This window comes from Artemia sp. Qi Xiang Cuo, chromosome 21 (genome assembly GCF_049724085.1).
Source record: "Artemia sp. Qi Xiang Cuo chromosome 21, ASM4972408v1, whole genome shotgun sequence".
NCBI classification, from domain to species: domain Eukaryota; kingdom Metazoa; phylum Arthropoda; class Branchiopoda; order Anostraca; family Artemiidae; genus Artemia; species Artemia sp. Qi Xiang Cuo.
In genome coordinates this window covers 27221719-27245639 of record NC_142814.1, presented here as the reverse complement: position 1 = coordinate 27245639, position 23921 = coordinate 27221719, and the positions used below count along the sequence as shown (strand labels likewise).

Sequence of the window (23921 nt, the reverse complement as noted above, 5' to 3'; positions counted from 1 at the left end):
TAATGCGTTTAAGCAATAAGTATCTGTAAGCTTAACCCATCTTTATTCTTTAGAAAAGTTTTATTCATTTCATTAAATTATGAAGAAATTGTAAGTAAGTAACAATAGCTTTCTTGAATTCGCTTCCTGGACACAATACAGATATTTAATTCAAGAAACCATAATAAAATGGCAAGTAAGTAATAAAGTCTTTATTGTTTTCACCTATTGGATACACAATACTGAAATTTCATTCAAGAAATTATGAAGGAATTGTAAATAGGTAACACACTCATGTTACCTCATGGATACACAATGCAGAAATTTCGTTTAAGAAATTATCAAAAACTTTAAGTAAGTAGCAAATTGTTTCTTGAATTAGCCTCCTGGGTAAATAAAAAAGACAGTTCATTAAAGAAATTATGAAAAACTTGTAAGTAAGTAGAAAATTCTTTCTTGAATTTACCTGCTGGATAAACAAAACAGACATTTCGTTCAAGAAATTATGACAAAATTCCAAGTAAGTAACGAATTCTTTATTGTTTTCATGACTTAGATACACGATGTAGAAATTTAATTCAAGAAATTATGAAAATATTCTCAGTAAGTAACAATTTCTTTCTTGAAGTCAACTCTTGGATACACAATACGTAAATTTCATTTAAGAAATTATGAAAAAAAACAAATTCTTTCTTTAAGTCAACTCTTTGATACAAAATATATAAATTTAATTAAATATATTATGAAAATATTTTTAAGTAAGTAACAAAATATTTTTGTTTTCACCTCTTGGATATACAATACAGATACTACATTCAAGAAATTATGAAAAAATCGCAAGTAAGTAACTTTTTTTTCTCTTTATCACAAACAATTTTCACTTAGATAAAAGATGTAGAAATTTAATTCAAGAAATTATGAAAAAATTCTCAGTAAGTAACACTTTCTTTCTTGAAGTCAACTCATGGATACACAATACGGAAATTTCATTCAAGAATTTCATGACTTAGATACACGATGTAGAAATTTGATTCAAGAAATTATGAAAAAATTCTCAGTAAGTAACAATTTTTTTCTTGAAGTCAACTCTTGGATACACAATACGGAAATTTCATTTAAGAAATTATGAAAAAATTGTAAGCAAGTAACAAACTCTTTCCTGAAGTCACCTCTTGGATATACAATACAGAAACTTCATTTAAGAAACTATGAAAAAAATTGTAAGTAAGTAACAAATTCTTTCTTGAAGTCACCTCTTGGATACACAATACAGAAATTTAATTAAAGAAATTATGAAAAAATTGTAAGTAAGTAGCGAATTCTTTCTTGGATTCACCTGCTGGATAAACAAAAAAGACATCTTCGTTCAAGAAATTATGAAAAAATTCTAAGCAAGTAACAAACTCTTAATTGTTTTCACGACTTAGATATACGATGTAGAAATTTAATTCAAGAAATTATGATGAAATTCTCAGTAAGTAACAAACTCTTTTTTTTTATTTTACCTCTTGGATATACAGTACAGATACTTCATTCAAGAAATTATGAAAAAATTCTCAGTAAGTAACAATTTCTTTATTTTCACTTAGCTACACGATGTAGAAATTTAATTCAAGAAATTATGAAAAAATTCTCAGTAAGTAACAATTTTTTTCTTGAAGTCAACTTTTGGATACACAATACGAAAATTTTATTCAAGAAATTATGAAAAAATTGTAACTAAGTAGCAAATTCTTTCTTGAATTCACCTGTTGGACAAACAACACACAGAGACAACACACACAAAGAGACGCCACACACAGAATGAAACTGAATTACAATATGAATATGGTCAGGAATTGTTTACAAGTCAGGTTGGCCGAGTGGTTAAGGCTCTAGACTCAAGATCTGGTCCCAATACGGGGTCTTGAGTTTGAACCCCAAGCCTCAAAATATTTTTCTTATGTACTTTTTTTCTTGAAACTTTCCTTGTGATTTCAGTAAATAGCTTCGTAAAAGAATCTATGCAGAAACTAAATTTTTAGGGCCTTTAATAGATTAAATAAAAAAAAACTAGAAAAGTGCAGACTGTTCAAATTCTCTTCTGAATTTTCTTAAAGAAGAGAAAAAAGTTAGCTCAATTCTGAACTTTACCAATGAAACTGAATTACAATATGAATATGATCAAGAATTGTTTACAAGTAAGGTTGGCCGAGTGGTTAAGGCGCTAGACTTAAGATCTGGTCTCCATATGGGGTCGTGGGTTCGAGTCCCACACCTGACAATTTTTTCTTATTCTAAATCTTTGGAAACAGCCTCTATTTCTGACCGTTTAAGTTTTGATGTTAGTGTTGTCAGTCAAAAGCTATGACCTTGAGAAAAGAGCTTGAGAAAATTGCCTGATTATCGAAAAATGGGGGAAACATCCTCCAAAAGTCGACAGGAATGCCCCCCTCCAGCGCTTTGTCAGATATGTTGAATAAAATATGCAAAGTCGACATAGATTTATTTAATTTTTTTAAGGTTAATTTAGACGAGGTTCTGAATTTTCTTAAAGAAGAGAAAAAAGTTAGCTCAATTCTGAACTTTACCAATGAAACTGAATTACAATATGAATATGATCAAGAATTGTTTACAAGTCAGGTTGGCCGAGTGGTTAAGGCATTAGACGTAGCTTTATTTCATTTTTTTAAGTTTATTTTAGACAAGGTTCCGTGCGCCCCCGTAACCACGTCTAAATTAACCTTAAAAAAATGAAATAAAGCTATGTCGACTTTGCATATTTTATTCATCATATCCGTGAAAGCGCTGGAGGGGGGCATTCCTGTCGACTTTTGAAGGATGTTTCCCCATTTTTCGATAATCAGGCAATTTTCTCAAGCTCTTTTCTCAAGGTCATAGCTCTTGACTGACAACACTAACATCAAAACTTAAACGGTCAGAAATAGAGGCTGTTTCCAAAGATTTAGAATAAGAAAAAAATTGTCAGGTGTGGGACTCGAACCCGCGACCCCATATGGGGACCAGATCTTAAGTCTAGCGCCTTAACCACTCGGCCAACCTGACTTGTAAACAATTCTTGATCATATTCATATTGTAATTCAGTTTCATTGCTAAAGTTCAGAATTGAGCTAACTTTTTTCTCTTCTTTAAGAAAATTCAGAACCTCGTCTAAATTAACCTTAAAAAAATTAAATAAAGCTATGTCGACTTTGCATATTTTATTCAACATATCTGACAAAGCGCTGGAGGGGGGAATTCCTGTCGACTTTTGGAGGATGTTTCCCCCATTTTTCGATAATCAGGCAATTTTCTCAAGCTCTTTTCTCAAGGTCATAGCTTTTGACTGACAACACTAACATAAAAACTTAAACGGTCAGAAATAGAGGCTGTTTCCAAAGATTTAGAATAAGAAAAAAATTGTCAGGTGTGGGACTCGAACCCACGACCCCATATGGGGACCAGATCCTAAGTCTAGCGCCTTAACCACTCGGCCAACCTGACTTGTAAACAATTCTTGATCATATTCATATTGTAATTCAGTTTCATTTGTAAAGTTCAGAATTCAGCTAACTTTTTTCTCTTCTTTAAGAAAATTCAGAAGAGAATTTGAACATTTTGCACTTTTCTAGTTTCTTTTATTTAATCTATTAAAGGCACTAACAATTTAGGTTCTGCATAGATCCTTTTACGGAAGCTATTTACTGAAATCACAAGACATGATGAAAGAAAAAAATTGCATAAGAAAAAATTGTCTAGCGTGGGGCTCAACCCCACGACCCCTTATGGGCACCAGATCTTGAGTCTCGTGCCTTAACTACTCAGCCAACCTGACTTGTAAACAATTTCTGATCATATTAATATTATAATCCAGTTTCATTCTGTGTGTGTCATCTCTTTGTGTGTGTTGTCTCTGTGTGTTGTTTGCCCAACAGGTAAATTCAAGAAAGAATTTGCTACTTAGTTACAATTTTTTCATAATTTCTTGAATGAAATTTCCGTATTGCGTATCCATGAATTGACTGAAATTGTTACTTACTGAGAATTTTTTCATAATTTCTTGAATTAAATTTCTACATGGTGTAGCTAAGTGAAAATTCTTGAATGAAATTTCCGTATTGTGTATCCATGAGTTTACTTCAAGAAAGAAATTGTTACTTACTGAGATTTCTTAATAGTTTCCTAAATTAAATTCTACATTTGGTAGCTATGTGACAATGGTTTTTGATAAAGAGAAAAAAAAGTTTCTTACTTTCAATTTTTTCATAATTTCTTTAATGAAGTATCTGTACTGTATATTAAAGAGGTGAGAACAAAAAGAGTTTGTTACTTACTTACAAATATTTTCATAATTTCTTTAATGAAATTTCACTATTGTGTATCAAAGAGTTGACTTCAATAAATAAATTGTTTTTTTTCATAATTTCTTAAATAAAATTTCCGTATTGTGTCTCCTAGAGTTGACTTCAAGAAAGAAATTGTTACTTACTGAGAATTTTTTCATAATTTCTTGAATTAAATCTCTACATCGTGTATCTAAGTCATGAAAACAATAAAGAGTTTGTTACTTACTTGGAATTTTGTCACAATTTCTTGAACGAAATGTCTTTTTTGTTTATCCAGCAGGTGAATTTAAGAAAGAATTTGCTACTTACTTACAATTTTTTCATAATTTCTTTAATTAACTGTCTTTTTTATTTACCCAGGAGTCGAATTCAAGAAAGAATTTGCTACTTACTTACAATTTTTAATAGTTTCTGAAATGAAATTTCTGCATTGTGTATCCATGAGGTAACATGAGTGTGTTACCTATTTACAATTCCTTCATAATTTCTTGAATGAAATTTCAGTATTGTGTATCTAATAGGTGAAAACAATAACGACTTTATTACTTATTTGCGATTTTATTATGATTTCTTGAATTAAATATCTGTATTGTGTTCAGGAAGCGAATTCAAGAAAGCTATTGTTACTTACTTAAAATTTCTTCATAATTTAATGAAACGATTAAAACTATTCTAAAGAATAAAGACGGGTTAAGCTTATAGATATTTATTGCTTAAACGTATTAACATATTTTTTAAAGAATTTGCTACTTACTTACAATTTTTGATAATTTCTTAAATGAAATTTCTGCAGTGTTTATCCATGAGGTAACTTCAAGAAAGAGTTTGTTGCTTACTTAGAGTTTCGTCATAATTTCTTGAATGAAATGTCTTTTTTTATTTATCCAGGAGGTGAATTCAAGAAAGAATTTGTTCCCATTTGTCTGACAATAGATGTATCCAAATTCCTTTTCTTACATCTCCTAAGTTTTATTAGACATTCTAAACGTTTGATATGCTAGCTTACTCTAAAAATAATGAACACATAGCAACGTAATGCATAATATATTTTTAATGGAATAATGCTATGTAGAATATTAATACAAAAAATTTATTACGATACATTATTAATATCAATGATTAACTTTGGACATTTTGAATCTGTTCCATAAAATATTTCACCATGTTCTCTCTTGATATTATAGCTACTGTCTTCTCTTAGTTCGTAATCAGTAGAATAATTATTATTCCATTTAGAGTCATACACAATTTTTACTGGTGTCTCATCAACAGGCTCAATATGCGTTTCGTCTTTGGTATTATTTGGATCAATGACTGTTTGATCAATGGCAGTAACGTTTGCTGGTGCTTTGTTTTTCATCGATTCATCTTTATATTCCATCGTGATATTTTCTGACAATGCCCTTTTTATATATATGGCAAATTCACTGTATATTATCAAATAATATTTAAAAATTTAAAAGATTCTGCACGTATAAAAGATATGTTTTACGATATTATTATAAGAGAATGCATTTATTTTATTGATCTTCCGTTGAATGCTAATAACCGAAAGGTGACGATTGGATGTATCAGTAGGTAATGTGTTACCTGCAACAGTAGCAAGGAGTTGTCCTCTATCATCAACGATTATTTTTATGTTGGCATTCTTTTTGAGTGAAATCATCTCTGAAGATCTCAATCTCGAATAAACACCAACATAATAGTTTAATATTTTCGTTATTCCAAATAAATTTAATTCCTTACTGTCATGACAATGCATGAATACATTTACAATAGTGCTACCACCTGTACTTGTTTCAAAGTTTAAATACTTCTCTTTGTCGGCATTCAATGCTAAAATAACCTTGTTATGTAAACACACTTTATTAAAATGCTCCATCTTCACTTTTTTTTAAAGATATGACTTATGTGTTTATCGTTCCACTGCGTAAAAAATACTGATTTAATACATGCAATAGATTAGGTAGTGTCAATAACCGGTCATAGAATACCAGTGGGAAAGTCACATCATGTCTCTGACCAATCACAGAGCGCAATTGTTAGAACTGTAAGCATATTTTGACATTTTAATTTATGTACAAAAATAAAAAAATAAATAAAGTTGAAAAATTTCGAAGTTTTAAAAAAGTTTGAATTAAACACTTAGGATATCGAGTGTCTTTACTGAAAAGAAGAAAAACCACACGGAATCAGGCAACAGAGTCTCTCAATCCCCGTAAAGATATTTTAAAAGATACAATAACTACTTATTTAACACAAAAATTTCGTTTTTAATGACCACCAAGTAAAGAAAAACCACACGGAATCAGGCAACTGAGTCTATCAATCCCCGTAAAGCTCTTTTAAAATATACAAAAAATACATATTTAAAACAAAAATTTAATTTTTAATGACCACCAAGTAAAGAAAAACCACACGGAATCCGGCAACTGAGTCTCTCAATCCCCGTAAAGCTCTTTTAAAAGATACAAAAACTACTAATTTAACACAAAAATTTCGTTTTTAATGAACACCAAGTAAAGAAAAACCACACGGACTCAGGCAACTGAGTCTCTCAATCCCCGTAAAGCTCTTTTAAAAGATACAAAAAAACTACTTATTTAACAAAAAAATTTTGTTTTAATGACTACTAAGTAAAGAAAAACCACACGGACTCAGGCAACTGAGTCTCTCAAACCCCGTAAAGCTCTTTTAAAAGATACAAACACTGCTTATTTAACACAAAAATTTCGTTTTTTATGACCACCAAGTAAAGAAAAACCACACGGAATTAGGCAACTGAGACTCTCAAACCCTGTAAAGCTCTTTTAAAAGATACAACAAATGACCACCAAGTAAAGAAAAACCACACGGAATTAGGCAACTGAGTCTCTCAAACTCCTTAAAGCTCTTTTAAAATATACAAAAACTACTTATTTAACACAAAATTTTTTTTTTTAATGACCACCATGAAAAGAAAAACCACACGGAATCAGACAACTGAGTCTCTCAAACCCCTTAAAGCTCTTTTAAAAGATACAAAAACTACTTATTTCACACAAAAATTTAGATTTTAATGACCACCAAGTAAAGGAAAACCTCATGGAATCAGGCAACTGAGTCTCTCAAACTCTGTAAAGCTCTTTTAAAAGATACAACAAATGACCACCAAGTAAAGAAAAACCACACGGAATTAGGCAACTGAGTCTCTCAAACCCCTTAAAGCTCTTTTAAAAGATACAAAAACTACTTATTTAACACAAAAATTTCGTTTTTAATGACCACCAAGTAAAGAAAAACCACACGGAATCCGGCAACTGAGTCTCTCAAACCCCTTAAAGCTCTTTTAAAAGATACAAAAACTACAAACAGTCCAAAGAGACAAAAACACATCAAAGAGACAAACACAGTCCAAAAAGACTCAAACAGCCCAAAGAAACATAAACAGATCAAAAAGACTCAAACACTCCAAATAGACACAGAACCCAAAGAGACACACGCATCCCAAGGAAACACAAACAGGCCAAAGAGAGTAACTATGACAAGCTAAACCACGACAAAGCACTACTCTCGTGGAACTCAAGCCCCATTTAACTCAACCCCCATGCAACTGAACCCCCCATGTAACTAAAATCAAAGTGAAATTTGAAAGATCAAGAGAATGTAACTGTGACAAGCTAAACCACGACAAAGCACTACTCTCGTGGAACTCAATCCCCATTTAACTCAACCCCCGTGCAACTGAACCCCCCTTGTTACTGATCCCCTGTATCACCGAAACCCCAGTGCAACTGTACCCCCTTGATCTGCACCCTCGTGCAACTCAACCCTCCATGCACCTCAACCCCCACAAAACACTATAGCCATTTCTTTTTAAATTGACAATACTTTTCAAACGTTACTTGTGTATTATACAGACACACATCGGATAGGTAAAGCTAGGTCAAGTCACAATGTCATTCTATCGTTACTTTTCAATTAAGCTATTGAATACCTTCTACCAATGTCTCTTGTAGGCGTCAAATCTATTAAGTATCTGAGCATATTTTTTGTATTGTTGATGCAAGCATCCCATTCTTTAATTACCCGTGAGCCATTCTTAACCAACACAATACCTTTACGCAAATACCTTTTCGCAAAAAATTCGCAAATAGAGTTATTTTTACGTCACAATTTTCAACTTAAAACCATTCTAATTATAGCATCCCATTCCACATACTTTAATTGCCCGTTACGCTTTCTTAACCATCGGAAGTTTAATCTACGTAAATTTAGTTATAGACAATACTGGTTTTAGATTTTTCTACTCGTAAACTAAAGAAGTAATTACCCTTTTCAAAAACATTAGTCGTTCTATTAATGAACCCATGAAACGAAACCAGTCTGATAGCATCACACTAGGACCGGTATTGCGTTAATCTCTTTGAAAGGTGTAATGCCCCTGTAGAATAGAATACCTACCAGAAAAACCTGTTTGGTACGGGGGCCGATGCAAATTCATTATACCTATTCTACTTACGGGGTGAACTTTTAAATAATGCTGGGAAGTCCGGCGTCCCCTTCATAGCAATGTCCCTTCCCCCATGAAAACTTATTTCATGGAAAGATCCTCCCACATAACCTCTGACCCACCCACCTCCCCACTACCAGGAAAAATCTCCCCTGAAAACCTCTGTATACTTCCAAATAACCAATACTATATGTTAACATTTGGTAAAGTTCATATCTTTCAGCCCTCCCCCCGGGAACTTCGGGGATTAAGTCATCCTAAAAGACATACGTATAATATTTTCAAACATGCTGAATATAATGGCTGTCTAGAAATTTCGATCGGGTGACTTTGGGAAAAAAATGAGCATGAGAGGGGGCCTAGTTGCCCTCCATTTTTTTTGGTTCACCTAAAAAGGGCACTAGAACTTTCAATTTCCATTCCAATGAGTCCTCCTACGATATTTTAGGACAACTGGTTCGATACGATCACCCCTGGGAAAAAAAAAAATTAAATAAACAGGCACCCGTGATCTTTCTTCTGGCAAAAAATGCAAAATTCCACATTTTTGTAGATGGGAGCTTGAAAACTCTACAGAAGGGTTCTCTGATACGCGGAATATGATGGTGTGATTTTCATTAAGGTTCTATAGCTTTTAGGGGGTCTTTTCCCCTTTTTTCGAAAATCAGCCAAATTTTCTCAGGCGCCTAACTTTTGATGGGTTCGATTATACTTGATGAAACTTATATATTTGAAATCAGCATTAAAATCTAATTCTTTTGATGTATCTATTTGTATCAAAATACCGTTTTCTAGAGTTTCGGTTACCATTGAGCCGGGTCGCTCCTTACTTACAGTTCGTTACCACGAACTGTTTGATAGCAATATAAAACAATCGTGGATTTAGTCGAAATAAATACATTGTCATGTTTTTCAAATAAATGTTGTGATCTGACTACATAATTTAAAACAGTTTACCTCTTATTTTATGGATTAAACGAGTTGTAATTTCTGTGTGCACTTATGTCAATTGTCTGTCATTGCAGTTAATATATAAAAATAGTCTTTAAGAGTGTTATCCTCAGTAGTGTATTAATTGCCCGGTAAATTATTTTGTACATATATTTAATTTCGTAATTAATCTTATATTTTTCTAGGAAAGAGCTTCATTTCTTCACAAGATCAAAGAGGAATTACTGCTGCAACAGAGTTATATTGCAAATATCTTGTCTCGAGAAAATGTAAGTATCAATGTATTTTTTTCGGACAACTATAAAAAAAAAATAACCGAAAACAGAGTAATTATACAGAAGGTAGAATAAGTTATACGAAAAGTTCTAAGCGCTTCAACGTTTTATCTTGGGGGGGGGGGAGGGGTAACTTCATTCTGATTTGTCTTAAAACTTAACCATTTTTTATACATCGAAGCACTAGCGAAAGAGCCTGTTGAACGGCATGCATAGGAAAACCCGTAGCATATACTCTTGCGAAAACCAGAGAAAAATATTTTGTCCTCTTTCCCCAAACACAAAACTATAAGCTCCCTTGCCCCCTTTTCCTCACAACAAAGTTTACCTGAAAGTTTCAACTCGATCTCCTACCCGTGAGTGAAAGTAGGGTAAACTCTGATCAGGAACCTAAAGGCCGTGATTTTAAAAGTGCCCCAGAGACATACTGGCTTCAGCTAGCCTTTGTATAACCTTGCGTGATTGACTAGACGTCACAGGAGCTTACCGCTTATGTAAAGTAAGACTAACAGAAACTAATTGATCATTACATATATCAAATGGTACAATATCAAGACTATATTATAATTAAATTTTACTATCCCAAAAATAATTGCTAGGATCGATTATAATCAGCGAAGCATGTCCATGAAGTTGTAGAATTCTCTTTCCAGTGATTGTTGGTGAATATCTCCAACAAAAATAAACATTGTTTGAGATATAGTTTAAAGCATGTCTCCGCTTAGTACTTTCCCCATAAAACTGAGCAGAAAAACACAAATTTCTTTTGAAATGCAGACTATGATTAGCGTCATGGATTTTCCGTACTGTTGTTGAAAATGGGACTGATAGATTACAGAAAAAGTGTGTTTGTGGAATTGGGGAAAATTCCAAAATAAAGATTGGCTATCAGGGTTCTGATTGGAGTATACACAGAATGAGCTGATCGTTTTGATTGTGCTACGTCAATTTTAAAAACAGACTAAAAATGCTATTGCATTTGATTATATGAGATTTTTTTTTAGGGAAAACCACTTCCGGAAGCAATGGGAGAGGTTGGCTTTGCGGCAAGCTTTTTCGAGTGGTTTGCTGAAGAAGGAAGAAGAGCTTACGGTGAGCACATTCCTGCCCCGTCAGTAGGTAAACAGATTGTTACTGTCCGAGAACCAGCAGGCGTTGTTGCCGTGATCACACCGGTACATTTTTTGCAAGTATCCTACGATTATTTTTAATTATCTTACAGAGTTTTCAATACTACAGGAGATTATGTAATTAATCTTTTTTTAATACCAAAACAACGCTAAATTAGTACGCTTACGTTTTTTTACGCTAGTTTTGTTACGCTAGTTCTTGGTAGAATTTATGTGGTTTTTGTCAGCAATATCTTTAGAAAATAATTTTCATCAGTAGCAATTTCCAAATAATTCTTATGTTTTTTCTTGTCCTAAGACACAGAACAAATTCAAATACTATTACGTTTTCCGGAAAAAATGTCTTAAACAAGTACATTTGTGACAATCGATTATGTTTTACTGGTTTAGAATGATCCTCATCTTCATCAACATTTCTGTCCTTTAAGTTGAGTTTAATTACAAAGGATGGGAAACTGATAGCTATTTAAAGCCTTTAAAAATAATATTTGAGTAACTTTTTTGTTTTTCAGGACTCCTCCCCCTCCCTCTTGCCATGGAAAACCAAAAATATGCAAAGCATTTAAAATTGTTAACATTTGGGGTAATCTAACATTTTGTTGACCCTTCTGGAATAGTTTCTTGCATCTCATATATTTAAACTCTTTGGGCTGGAAGCAGCGTCAAAAAGAAATCATGTGACGTTTTACGCATCATACGACGTGCATAAAGCGGCTTTTCAAATGTTTTTTTTAAATCTTCGTAAGTAAGGAGCGACCCGGCTCAATTGTAACCGAAACTCTAAAAAACGGAATTTGACACCAACAGATACATCAAAAGAATCAGATTTTTATGTTGATTTTAAATGTATAAGTTTCATTAAGCTTAGTCTTACCCATCAAGAGTTACACGCCTGAGAATATTTGCCTAACTTTCGAAAAACGAGAAGAACAACCCTAAAAAGTCATAGAATTTTGATAAAAATAAAACCGCTGAAGATAGCATCACAAGAAACCCTACAAAATAGGTTTCAATCTCTTATACGCACAAACATGGAATTTTGTATTTTTTCCCAGAAGAATTATCGGATGCGTGTTTATTTTTATTTTTTTCTTTTTCCAGGGGTGATCGTATCGACCCAGTGGTCCTAGGATACCGCGGGAGGGCTCATTTTAACGGAAATTATAAGTTCTAGTGCCCTTTTTACGTGACCCAAAAAATGGAGGGCAACTAGGCCCCCTCCCTCGCTCATTTTTTCCATAAAGTCACCCGATCAAAATTTTGAGACAGCCATTTTTTTCAGCATGGTCGAAAAATATGATAACTATATCTTTGATGATGACTTAATCCCCCATAGTCCCCGGGGGAAGGGCTGCAATTTATGAACTTTACTCAGTGTTTAAATATAGTATTGGTTATTGGGAAGTATACAGACGTTTTCAGAGGGGATTTTTTCTGGTACCGGGGTGGGGGGAGGTCGGGGGTTACGTGGGAGGATCTTTCCATGGAGGAAGTTTTAGTGGGGAAAGGGACATTGCTATGAAAGGGACGCCGGATTTCCCAGCATTATTTAAAAAAAAACGGTCAGAAATTAAATAAAAAAAAACTAGTTTTTCAACTGAAATTTAGGAGCAACATTAAAAATTAAAACGAACAGAAATTATTACGTAAAGAGCGTAAAGAGTGAGGCGTTGAGGAGGGTACAGCCCCTTTCATATACGGAATAAAGTTTTTTATTGTTTTAAAAAATAGAGTTGTGAGAAAGAGTCAAACTTTAGCGTAAAGAGCGAGGCGTTGAGGAGGGTTCATTTTTTTTAGCTAATTTCTGTTCGTTTTTTCGCTCCTTACTTTCAGTTAAAAAAACTTGTTTTTTTATTTAATTGAGAGTAGGAACAATGAATCGTAAGATTTCTCACGCCCGCTGAATTCAGAGTTGCATACTGTATGGTGTATTAAACGACTCAACGTCACCGGGGTCCTATAAAATTGAACTTTAAGATTTCATATAATGATTTAAGTTAAGATAGCCAAGTTAAAATTTTGTTTAATTTAACTTATTGATTAATAAAGTAGATTGTAATGAGATAACCAATAAAATTTTATCCAAAGTGTACTGAAACTCTTTATACTTAAGCATTCAGAAAACTTTCAGAATACTCTTAACTATTCCTGAGTTATTGCATAGACTATTTTAACAAACTGGATACACATGGTATCTTTTAGTTTAGTCTAACATCTCCCTCAGCATTCCGTGAAGTATTCATCAGTATTCCTCAGCATCCCCCTCAATATTCCCTGAGACTTTCAACTCAGTAACATTAGCCATTCGTCAGAAATCATAGATAAGTCTTTCTGACAACCTGGACACACTTTTCCATTTTGCAAAGCAGGACGTACTTACAGTCTTTCGATTTAATTGAGTAGTTCTAGTTGTAGTAGTTGAAATATAATAGTATTTGCACTTAGAATTGCAGTTGCAGTTGTAGTAGCAGTAGGCTACTAGTTGTAGTAGTAGCAGTCGCAAGTGGTAGCAGTTGCAATCACAAATTGTCCCATTTTGCAAGTGCAAGTAGTCGCAATCGCAATTGAAAGTAGTCACAGTCGTATTTGCAAGTAGTCGCATTCACGAGTAGTCGCAGCAGCAGTCGCAGTCGCAAATAGTCACAGTCACAAGTTGGCATAGTCGCAAGTAGTCCCAGTCACAAGTAGTCATAGTCGTAAGTAGTCACAGTCGCAATCAGAAGTAGCCATAGTTGCAAGTTGTATTCACAAGTAGTTGCAGTCGTCAGAAGTTGGAGATGCAACTATTCACAGTCCCAGTCGAAATTAGTCATAATCGAATTCGGATACAAACACAGTTGCAAATAGCTATAGTTGTTATCACTGTCGTGAGTAGCTATAGTCGTAGTAGCAGTAGTAGTTGCGGTAGCAGTTGCCCTGAAAATTCAGGCTAATACCCTTAGCTGTCCTTAAGGTGATTCAGATACGCCCTTTTGATAACCTGGATACACAAAGTATCTTTTGATTGATTTCAGTATCCTCCTCATCATTCCCTGAAGTTTCAACTTACCGTACCACACTTAGCCTTTTTACCCATAGTGTTAATTATTAAACCTTTAGACTACTTTGAACAAAATGACTTTTCGAAATTTCGATCAGTGTCGGAGAAGGGCATCTAAAAAGCATGAGGCGGCTCATGGCCCTCAGATCACTTTCCAATATACCCTCAACATGCCCTAAAAGTTTCCCGAGATATAATGTAAGTTTCCTGAATCTTTCCTGAGATATTGAGATACGCCATTTTGACAACCAGCATGTTCATACTTTTTGTTTTTTTTTTATAACCCCTCACCATTTGCTAAAAGTGGTCAAAAGTAAAAGCAGTTGTAGTCGCTAGTAGTTGCAGTGAGAGTCGTGAGTAGTCGCAGTCACAATCGCAAGTAGTCGCAGTTACAATCGCTAGTAGTCGCAGTTGCAGTCGCAGCAGTAATTGCAGTAGCAGTGGTCCTAAAGTTTTTATGTTAATACCCTTAGTCGTTCCTAGAATAGTGCAGATATACCTTTTTGATAACCTGGATGCACATAGTGTCTTTTATAATTATTTCAGCACCCCCCTCAACATTCCTCGAAGGTTTGCCTTAAACTTTTTGGAAACACCCAAAATCACACATTTTCCTTTTTCCAATGATTAATTTAAAAAACTTTTTCCACAAAATAAGTTGATTTTGAAAAAAAGTAAAGAGCTCCGTTAAGCTAAGAATGAGCAAAAAAAAAATCGAATAATCTTCCAAGCGTAAAACTACCACAAGTCACTATCAATAAATAAATTAAACTTAAAACGAACAGAAATTACAATAAATAGCCAAGTCAAACTCAAAACGATCAAAAATTAACATGAGTAGGGCTGATAATCCCAATGCCTTCTCAAGACCAGAACACAGTTTGCGCTTGGACTTTGACGTGGACTGTCAGTTTGATTGACATGATACTGATGTTTATTCCTTAAAAGTTTTGATAATTTCTTATTTATGAAAGTAAAAAAATTGAAAACATTTCAAACGTATTTTGTTTTCAGTAAAGTGCAAATTGTGTTCTGGTCTTGAGAAGGTATGGGGGTTATCAGCCCTACTCATGTTAATTTTGGCTTGTTTTGAGTTTGACTCGGCTATCTATTGTAATTTCTGTTCATTTTGAGTTTCATTTATTTATTGATACTGATGTGTGGTAGTTTTACGTTTGGAAGATTATTTGACTTTATTTTTTCTCATTCTTGGCTTAAAGGAGCTCTTTCCTTTACTTTGAAAAATTTGTCTAGTGGAAATATTCTTTTAAATTAATTTCTGTTCGTTTTTTATCGACATAGTCTTTTTCATGGAAGAAATAATATTTTATATCTTTACAGTTTATATCTTTTAAAATTTTGATTGGATGTGTTTGGGGAAATGATGGGCGTGAAGGAGGGATTAGTTGCCCTTCAATCACTTTTGACTATTAAAATGGGCACTAGCTCTTTCAATTTCCAGTTGAATGAGCTCTTTTCGAAGTTTCTGCGGCAACAAATGGCCAACTCAAAATTTCTGTCAGATGCATTTCGGGAAAATACGAGGATCACTCTGGATATTAAAAAGGGCACTAGAACTTCTGATTACCAATCGAATGAGCCCCCTCCGAAGTTTATACTATCAACCTTTCTATATATACCTTATGCCCCCCCCCCAGGGCATAACTTACAGCCCTTGCCCTGAGGGCTCTGGATGGACTGTCATCCTCAAAGACATAATTTCTGGACCTTTTATTTACGTTGAACAAAATTGCTATCTATAAATTTTGAGTGGATGTATTTGGGAAAATGGTGGGCGTGGGAGGGGGTTAGTTGCCCTCCCATCACTTTCGACCGTTAAAAAGGGCACTAGTCCTTTCAATTTCCAATCGAATGAGCCTTTTTCGAAGTTTCTACGACAACAAATGGCCATCTCAAAATTTTTATCAGATGCATTTCGGGAAATGCAATAGTATGGCGGGGGGGTATCCACCCTACCATCCTTCTGAATCTAAAAAAGGCACTAAAACTTCTGATTAGCAATCCAATAAGCCCTCTCAGAAGTTTATACGATCACCCTTTCTATATAAACCTTGAATGCCCCCAGGGCATAACTTACAACCCTTGCCCTGAGGGCTGGGGGGTGTCATCCTCTAATACATAATTTCCGGACCTTTCAACTACGTTGAACAAAATTGCTTTCTCAAAATTTTGATTGGATGCGTTTGGGGACATGGTGGGCGTATTGGGGGGGGGGGCCTAGTTGCTCTCTAATCAATTTTGACTGTTAAAAAGGGTACTAGCCCTTTCAATTTCCAATTGAATAAGTCCTTTTCGAAGTTTCTACTACAACTATTTCGATACGAAGTGCCCTGGTCTAAAACCAAAAAAAAATAACACATTATGCCGACATCGCTCTTTACTTAGGCGCCTATGATTAACTCTGTACCTTAAAAGGGACAAACAGCATAATTTACATCCCTTGTCCCCGGCGGCTGTGCAGGCCATGGCAAACCTGGAAAAACAGTTATAAGACCTTTCATCTATTTTGAACAAAATCGCTTTTCCGATATTTCGAATGGCAATGAGGGGGGCATATAAAAAGGACGAAGAGGGCTGCTTGTCCCCCCATCACTTTTCAACATTCCCCTCAAAAAGCCCTAAAAGTTTCAATTTAATACCTTCAACTGTTCCTTTGCTATTGCGGATACGCCCTTCTGATAACCAGCATGCACGTAGTATATGTCAATTTTCTTCAATATCCCCCTCAACATTTCTTGAAAGCAGTCGCAAGTAGAAGCAGACGTAGTCGAAGTTGCTAGAAGTCACAGTTGCAACTAATCACAGTCACAAGTACTCGTAATCGCGGTTGCAAGCAGTCAGAGTTGCAGTCGTACTAGTAATTGCAGTAGTAGTGACCCTGAAAGTTTGAAATTCATACCTTTAGCCGTTCCTGAGATATTGCAAATACGCCTTTCTGATAACCTGGATGCACATAGTTTCTTTGATTTAGTTCGGTATCCGCCTCAACATTTCCTGAAGTTTCAGCTATTACCCTTAGGCCTTTTGGACACACTCAGGATCAAGCATGCCCCCTGTTCCCAATGATAAATCATGCATGTAAACAATGGGAAAATTGCGCAATTTATAACCCTTGCCTTGGGGGCTGTAGGGGGTGTGGTATCCCCAGAGGCATAGTTTTTAGATTTTTCGAATATTTCGAACAAAATATTTTTTTTCTGTCTGTGTTGAGGGGTATTTAAAAATTGCAAGGGGGCTGTTCACCCTCTGGTCACTCTTCAACATCTCCCTCAACATCCCCTTAAATTTCCTGCTTAATATCCTCTGCCGTTTCTTAGATATTGGTGATCCCACCAGTATACACATAGTGTTTTTTTGATTGTCCAATATCCCTCTCAAGATTTCCTGAAAGTTTCACCTTAATACCCTAGCCCTTTTTGGAGACTCAGGATAAAATTGTCTCCTTTTCCTAATAAAAAAAAACGTTATATGTAAGCAATGGGCAACTTGGATAACTTGTAGCCCTATCCCAGGGGCTGTGGGTGGCTATATTATCCCTGGAGGCATAACTGTTTGACCTATACACTATTTTGGACAAAATGGCTATTCCAAAATATTGATCGGATGTCTTTAGAGAGAGGTCAGCTAAAAAAAAGGGCGTGGGAGGGGGGCTGGTTGCCCATCGATCAGTTTTAACTCTAAAAATGGCACTAGAACTTTCAATTTCCAATCGAATGAGTCCCTCTGAGGTATCTATGACCACCCCTTCCATATGAAGTGGTTATGGAAAACTAAACAATACTAAGTAAATAAATAAAACATTGATACCTTGTAGTTCTTTATTATAGGAAACGCTAGAGCATTGCCTCTAATATTTCCATTTGTTGATCTCTTAAATACCGCTCCCACCAGGGGCGTTCCGAGAAGAGGGGCGCCGCCCCTCCCCCAACTTTTACGATTCGGTAAAATTTACGAAGATTGCCCCCCCCCCCCCAATAAAATGAGCCTCAGGACACCCCTGGCTCCCACACATGTATGGCTATGCTAGAGCTAGACTTGTATGTTCTAGTTAAGTCTTTGAACAAATCTGGTTCAAAACAACTTCTGTATTCAAACGTAAATATTAGTAATTCGATGAAACACCTTACAGCATAGCCTGCTCTAAAGCCTGAAATCATATGTGCACAGGGCCAGATTTATAGCTCTGATGCTCCTACGCCCAAGTGTTTTTGCCGCTCCGTTTTTGCGAGATTTTTGGGGAAGTCTCCGAAAATTCGGAGAAAGTGGAAGCACTGAACAGAACGCAACTGATTAGCCAAAAGTAATGAAAGAGAGAAGTAATACCGAACTCTCATCTGTCATTCTCGGTGGAAATCGGACAGCTTATAAGTCGCCACGTAATTTTTGTGTTGTTTTAAAATCCCTTTTCTGTGAAAAGGCTGCATGGCAGCGGACGGTAAATCCAGGCCTGCATGTGTAGTATTGCAATTTATGTCAGTCAATGAGATTTTTTGCCACCTATTTCTAGAAAACAAAAAGCTAAAATGGATTTTATTACTAATTACACGACTTCATATACGACTTTGTTATGTGTGAGACTAAGCTTATAATTTTGTGAAGACAAAAAAAAAAAAATATTAGTGTGTAGCTTATGTATCCCAAATTGAAATGCAGTCGATTTCACGGTTAAGATCATAAACTGATATTTAACTGCCGTAACTATCTTAGAAATTATTATTAGAATTATGACCAGTTTGCAAAGTCACGTCATAATTTAAAGTGAAACGAGTGAAGAATCATGAACTAATTTTTAAATGCTTGAACTGTCGAGGGACTGTCGTTAAAATTATTGGTTTACCAGTTCACAAAGTCAAGTCTAATGTCATCAGATAAATAACCGTTTGTCATTTTGCGCCCGATTTAAAAAGAAATGTGATCGCCAAATTGTGATGAAAGTGACATTGTGTTTTATATATGTATAAGCTTCACCAATGTTTGATATCTATTTCTAGTGGAACTTCCCTATTGGTATGATAGCAAGAAAGGTAGCTGCACTATTGGCTGCTGGGTGTACCTGTGTTGTAAAACCAGCGGAAGATACTCCTCTCACGGCCATTGCTTTTGCCAAGGTTTGATCTAAGCTACTTGATGATCTTCTGTTTTCGTTATATACTTAGCTTAACTAATCGTTTTTTCCTTACATTTTCGAACAATTGGAAGGAACCGATTGTTTCCCCTTTTGGAAAATTGCTTAAACTTTCCCATTGAAAGAAAAATTATCCGTTCAAATTGTACTACCTTATTCAGTATCGTAGTCAGGTTTCAAGATATTAGAACTTCTAGCAAAACTAGCAACCACCATTTTAATGAAAATGCCCACCAATAGGCGTTTTATTTTGTCATTACTCTTTATCATTTTTAATTAACCTACAGCTCTTTAATTGAAGAGAAGTTTGACTGACTCCTCGAATGTCTCCCTAAACCCAAAATCCTATTTCAAGGAATCTTTTTAAATCGGGTATCAAAATAAAGTAATCTAAACCACATATTACTTACCTATTTATTTTTGATGGTAACTAGACGCTGCTCCGCCTCGCCCGGCATCGACAATTTCACCATCAGAAGTCTTCCATGGGGCATGGTCATGGGCAACGGCTTGGACTTGGTAGAGCCAGTGTCAGTCCCAGAGTCGACCGAAGAAATGGAAGCCTCCAGGTGGTTGTACGTCGTTGTTTACCATTAACCACAAGTCTTCCTTCTGGCCTCCTGGGCAATGTTTCCAGTTTTCGAGCGGCTGTTCCTTAATAATGGACTTCGAGATGCATAGGTGGTCTTCATGCCTTAGACAATGGCCTAGCTATACGACTCGTCGTCTCTTTACAATTTCCAGGTCTGGGTAAAGCTTTTTACAGCGCTTTAAACAAAATCTAAACTACCTATGCATTTATTACTAATTTTATATCAGTTCAAATGAGGTAGACATTCCTAAAATAGTATTTTTTTGTACAGAAACTGTTTTTTTTTAATTTTACAAAATAATATTTGATGTATAAAGTATAATGTTTTAAAGTGTTGTATTTTATGGTAACTAATAATTGTAATTTTTACATTAGCAACTATTAGTAATTTATAATTTTAGATAATTTCACGTGATGCATGCGTTTTTAATTTCAGAAATAAAAGTTGATTCTATCTTGGGTATATTGAGATACTGACAAATAACGAGTCCACTTTTCATAGAAGGGTGACAAAATGCAGTGAAAATCATCATGAATTGGAAAGAAAACTCTGAAAAAGTTATACCACCTTTGCCTTCCACAGAGGCTATCTGTCTTGGCATTACTCTAATTAACCATGGCTCTCGAGTCTTTCATCACTCCCACCAAGTTGATAATTCAAAAATCAACGGATCCGATTACCTTCAAAGGGCTCACAGAACTGATCTGTCTTGACATATCTGTCTTGGCATCACTCTAATTAAGTCTTTCATCACTCCCACCAAGTTAAATGATCAATTTGGTGGAAGTAATGAAAGACTTGATACCCATGACTAATTAGAGTAAAGCTAAGACAGATAGTCTCTGTGAGAGACAAAGCTGGTATAATTTTTTCCGAGTTGTACAAAAATGAATCTTTCACCTTCTTAATGATAGTTTATCATCCGTCCCATGGCATTCTGTTGTCTGTTAAGGAATTTTCTTCAAATTTCGGGCTGCTTTCTTTTTAAATTAATTAAAAAAAAAAAAAATCAAAAAAAAAGTTTTTTAAAGAAAAGTAAAGGCTATTTTAAACTTGAGATCAGCAGATTCAAATGCCTGTTAAAATTCAAACTCAACACGACCAGAAATTACTATTAAAGAATAAATGAAACCCAAAAAGAACAGAAATTAAATAAACAATCATAGCAAATAACATACAACAAGTAATAATATAAATGAATAAAAGATCTTAAAGCGAGTAACGCTTAGATTGAATATGAAAATCAAGCTTAAAACGAAAAAAAATATTTTTCTATTGAAGTACAAATGAAACTTAACACGAACAGAAATTAAATAAACAATCAATGCAAACAAACATACAATAGACATTAATGTAAATGGATAAATAAATCTTAAAACAAGTGAAACTTAAATTGAATATGCAAATCAAGCTTGAAACGAACAAAAGTCCCCACAAACAAGAGTTTGGGTTTTGCCTCCTTCTCTCACTCTAAAAGTCTAAAACCTTCTGCGTCATTGGCGCTTTACTGAAAACCAATTTTATTACAAATATTTTCTTTTGTACTTAATATTGCAAATAAACATTAAAATTACAGTAAAATTTTGCACTGATGAGCTTTCAGCAATTTTTATCATTATACATCAAATATTCTGTCTAATTTATTAGTTCTTTCTAAAGTTGTTCAAGACGAATATAGTTTCACTACAAACAAGAGTTTGGATACTGCCCCCTTCCTTAACTGTAAATAAAAACCAAAAGCCTACTGCGTCATTGGTGCTTAACTGAAAACGAATTATATTACAAATATTTTCTTTTCCAGTTCTTACAGCATTGAAAACAGAAATTAAATTACAGTGAAATAAATTCTTGAACTGATGGATCTTTCAACGATTAATATCATTATGCATCAAATATTCAATTTGATGTTATTTATACTTTCCAAGACTGTTCAAGACGCATATAGTCTTCAGTAAAGTGCTAATGACGCAGTAGGTTTTAGACTTTTATAGTGAGAGAAGGAGGCGATACGCAAACTCTTGTTTGCAGTGATTTTTGTTCGTTTCAAGCTTGATTTGCATATTCAATTTAAGTTTCACTCGGCTTAAGATTTACTTATTCATTTACATTAATGTCTATTGTATGTTTGTTTGCATTGATTGTTTATTTAATTTCTGTTCGTGTTAAGTTTCATTTGTACTTCAATAGCAAAATATTTTTTTTCGTTTTAAGCTTGATTTTCATATTCAAGTTTAAAATAGCCTTTACTTTTCTTTGAAAAACTTATTTTTTGGAAAGTTTTTTTTTAATTAATTTTTTTCGTTTTTGATTGCAAAAAGTTTCAAGTTTTTAAAAATTCCACATTTCAAAATCAAACTTAAAAAAAAATCAAATGTTCATCAAAATTTCAAAACTGGTATCAAAGTAATAATATCAAAGTGAAAAAATGGGTTTGTGTCAACCTCGGAGTCTTATTATCTGATGTTTGAACTACTTGTAACAAAATGGCTATCTCAAATTTTTTATCGGATGGGTTTGGGGAAATAAATGGCGTGGTGAGGGGGGGGGGCTAATTGCCCTTCGGTCTCTTTTGGCTCTTTAAAAGTGAACTAAAACTTTCAGTTTTCAATCAAATGAGCCCTCTCTGAAGTTTATACGAGCATCCCTTCTATAAGAACCATATATACCCCCAGAGTATAACTTACAAAGTCTCTCCCTGGGCCCTGGGGGTTGTGTCGACCTCGGAGTTATAATATCTGATGTTTGAACTATTTTTAACAGAATGGTCTCTTCAAATTTTTGTCGTATGGGTTTATCCATCCGATAAACTCAAAAGCATGGAGGGCGGGAGGTGCTAGTTGCCCTCCGATCTTTTTTTACTCTGAGAAAATGAACTAAAACTTTTAATTTCGATTCAAATGAATCCCTTTCTGAAGTTTATACGAGCATCCCTTTCATAAGAACCATATGCGGCCCCAGGACATAGCTTACAATGCCTGCCTCCCGGGCTCTGGGCGGTTTTGTCGACACTGGATTTTTTTTATCTGACCTTTGAACTGATTTTTTAAAAATGGCTATTTAAAAATTTGTATCGGATGGGTTTGGCAAAAAAAGAGCATTGGGGGGGACTAGTGGCCCTCCGATCTCTTTTGACTCTTAAAACTTGAACTAGAACTTTCAATTTCCATTCAAATCATCCCTCTCTGAAGTTTATACGAGCATCCCTTCCATAAAAACAATATATGCTCCCAGGGCATAATTTGCAATGCCTGCCCCCGGGCCCTGGGTGGTTGTGTCGACACTGGAGTTTTTTTATCGGACATTTAAACTATTTTTGATAAAATGGCTATCTCAAAATTTTTATTAGATGGATTTGGGGGAAAAGGGGCGTGGGGGGCAGTTGCCCTTTGATCTCTTTTGACTGTTAAAAACAGAACTTTAATGTTCATTTTTCAATCACATGAGCCCTCTCTGAAGTTTATACGAGCATCCCTGCCACAACAGCTGTATAGGCCCCCAGGCATAACAAAAGCGCCTACTTCGGACCCTGAAGGATTGTGTCGACCCCAAAATTTTCGTTATATGATCTTTGAACCATTTTGAAAAAAATGGCTCTCTCAAAGTTCTTATCGGATGGGTTTGAGCAACATAGGACGTGGAGAGGGGGGGGGGTGCAGTTGCCCTCCGATCTCTTTTGACTCTTAAAAAGTGAACGAAAACTTTCAGTTTTCAGTCATATGAGCCCTCTTCAAAGTTTATTCGAGCATCCTTTCCATAAGAACTATATATGGACCCAGAGCATTACTTACAACGCCTGCCTCCGGGCCCTGGGGGGTTGTGTCGACCCTGGAGTTTTCATTATATGAAATCTTCGATTTTTTTTTAAATGGCTATCTCAAAGTTCTTATCAGATGAGTTTGAGGAAAAAAGCTATGGAGGGGGGGGCTAATTCCCTCCAATATCTTTTGACTCTTTAAAAGTGAACTAGAACTTTTAATTTCCAATCAAATG

At 34.8% G+C, this 23921-nt stretch overlaps 1 protein-coding gene and 1 non-coding gene across 2 annotated transcripts in view; one reads left to right on the top strand and one right to left on the bottom strand.

The window, feature by feature from the left end:
• LOC148939398 (succinate-semialdehyde dehydrogenase, mitochondrial-like) overlaps positions 1-23921 on the top strand; it is a 48838-nt gene that overhangs the window by 5342 nt on the left and 19575 nt on the right. The window contains exons 2-4 of the mRNA XM_089106693.1: positions 9933-10016; positions 11027-11197; positions 19205-19321. Of these exons, the coding sequence (XP_088962819.1) occupies positions 9933-10016; positions 11027-11197; positions 19205-19321 (372 nt within the window). The remainder of the gene's footprint in view (positions 1-9932; positions 10017-11026; positions 11198-19204; positions 19322-23921) is intronic.
• TRNAL-UAG (transfer RNA leucine (anticodon UAG)) lies at positions 3380-3462 on the bottom strand. The gene has a single exon. It is a non-coding gene; the product is annotated as a tRNA-Leu (tRNA).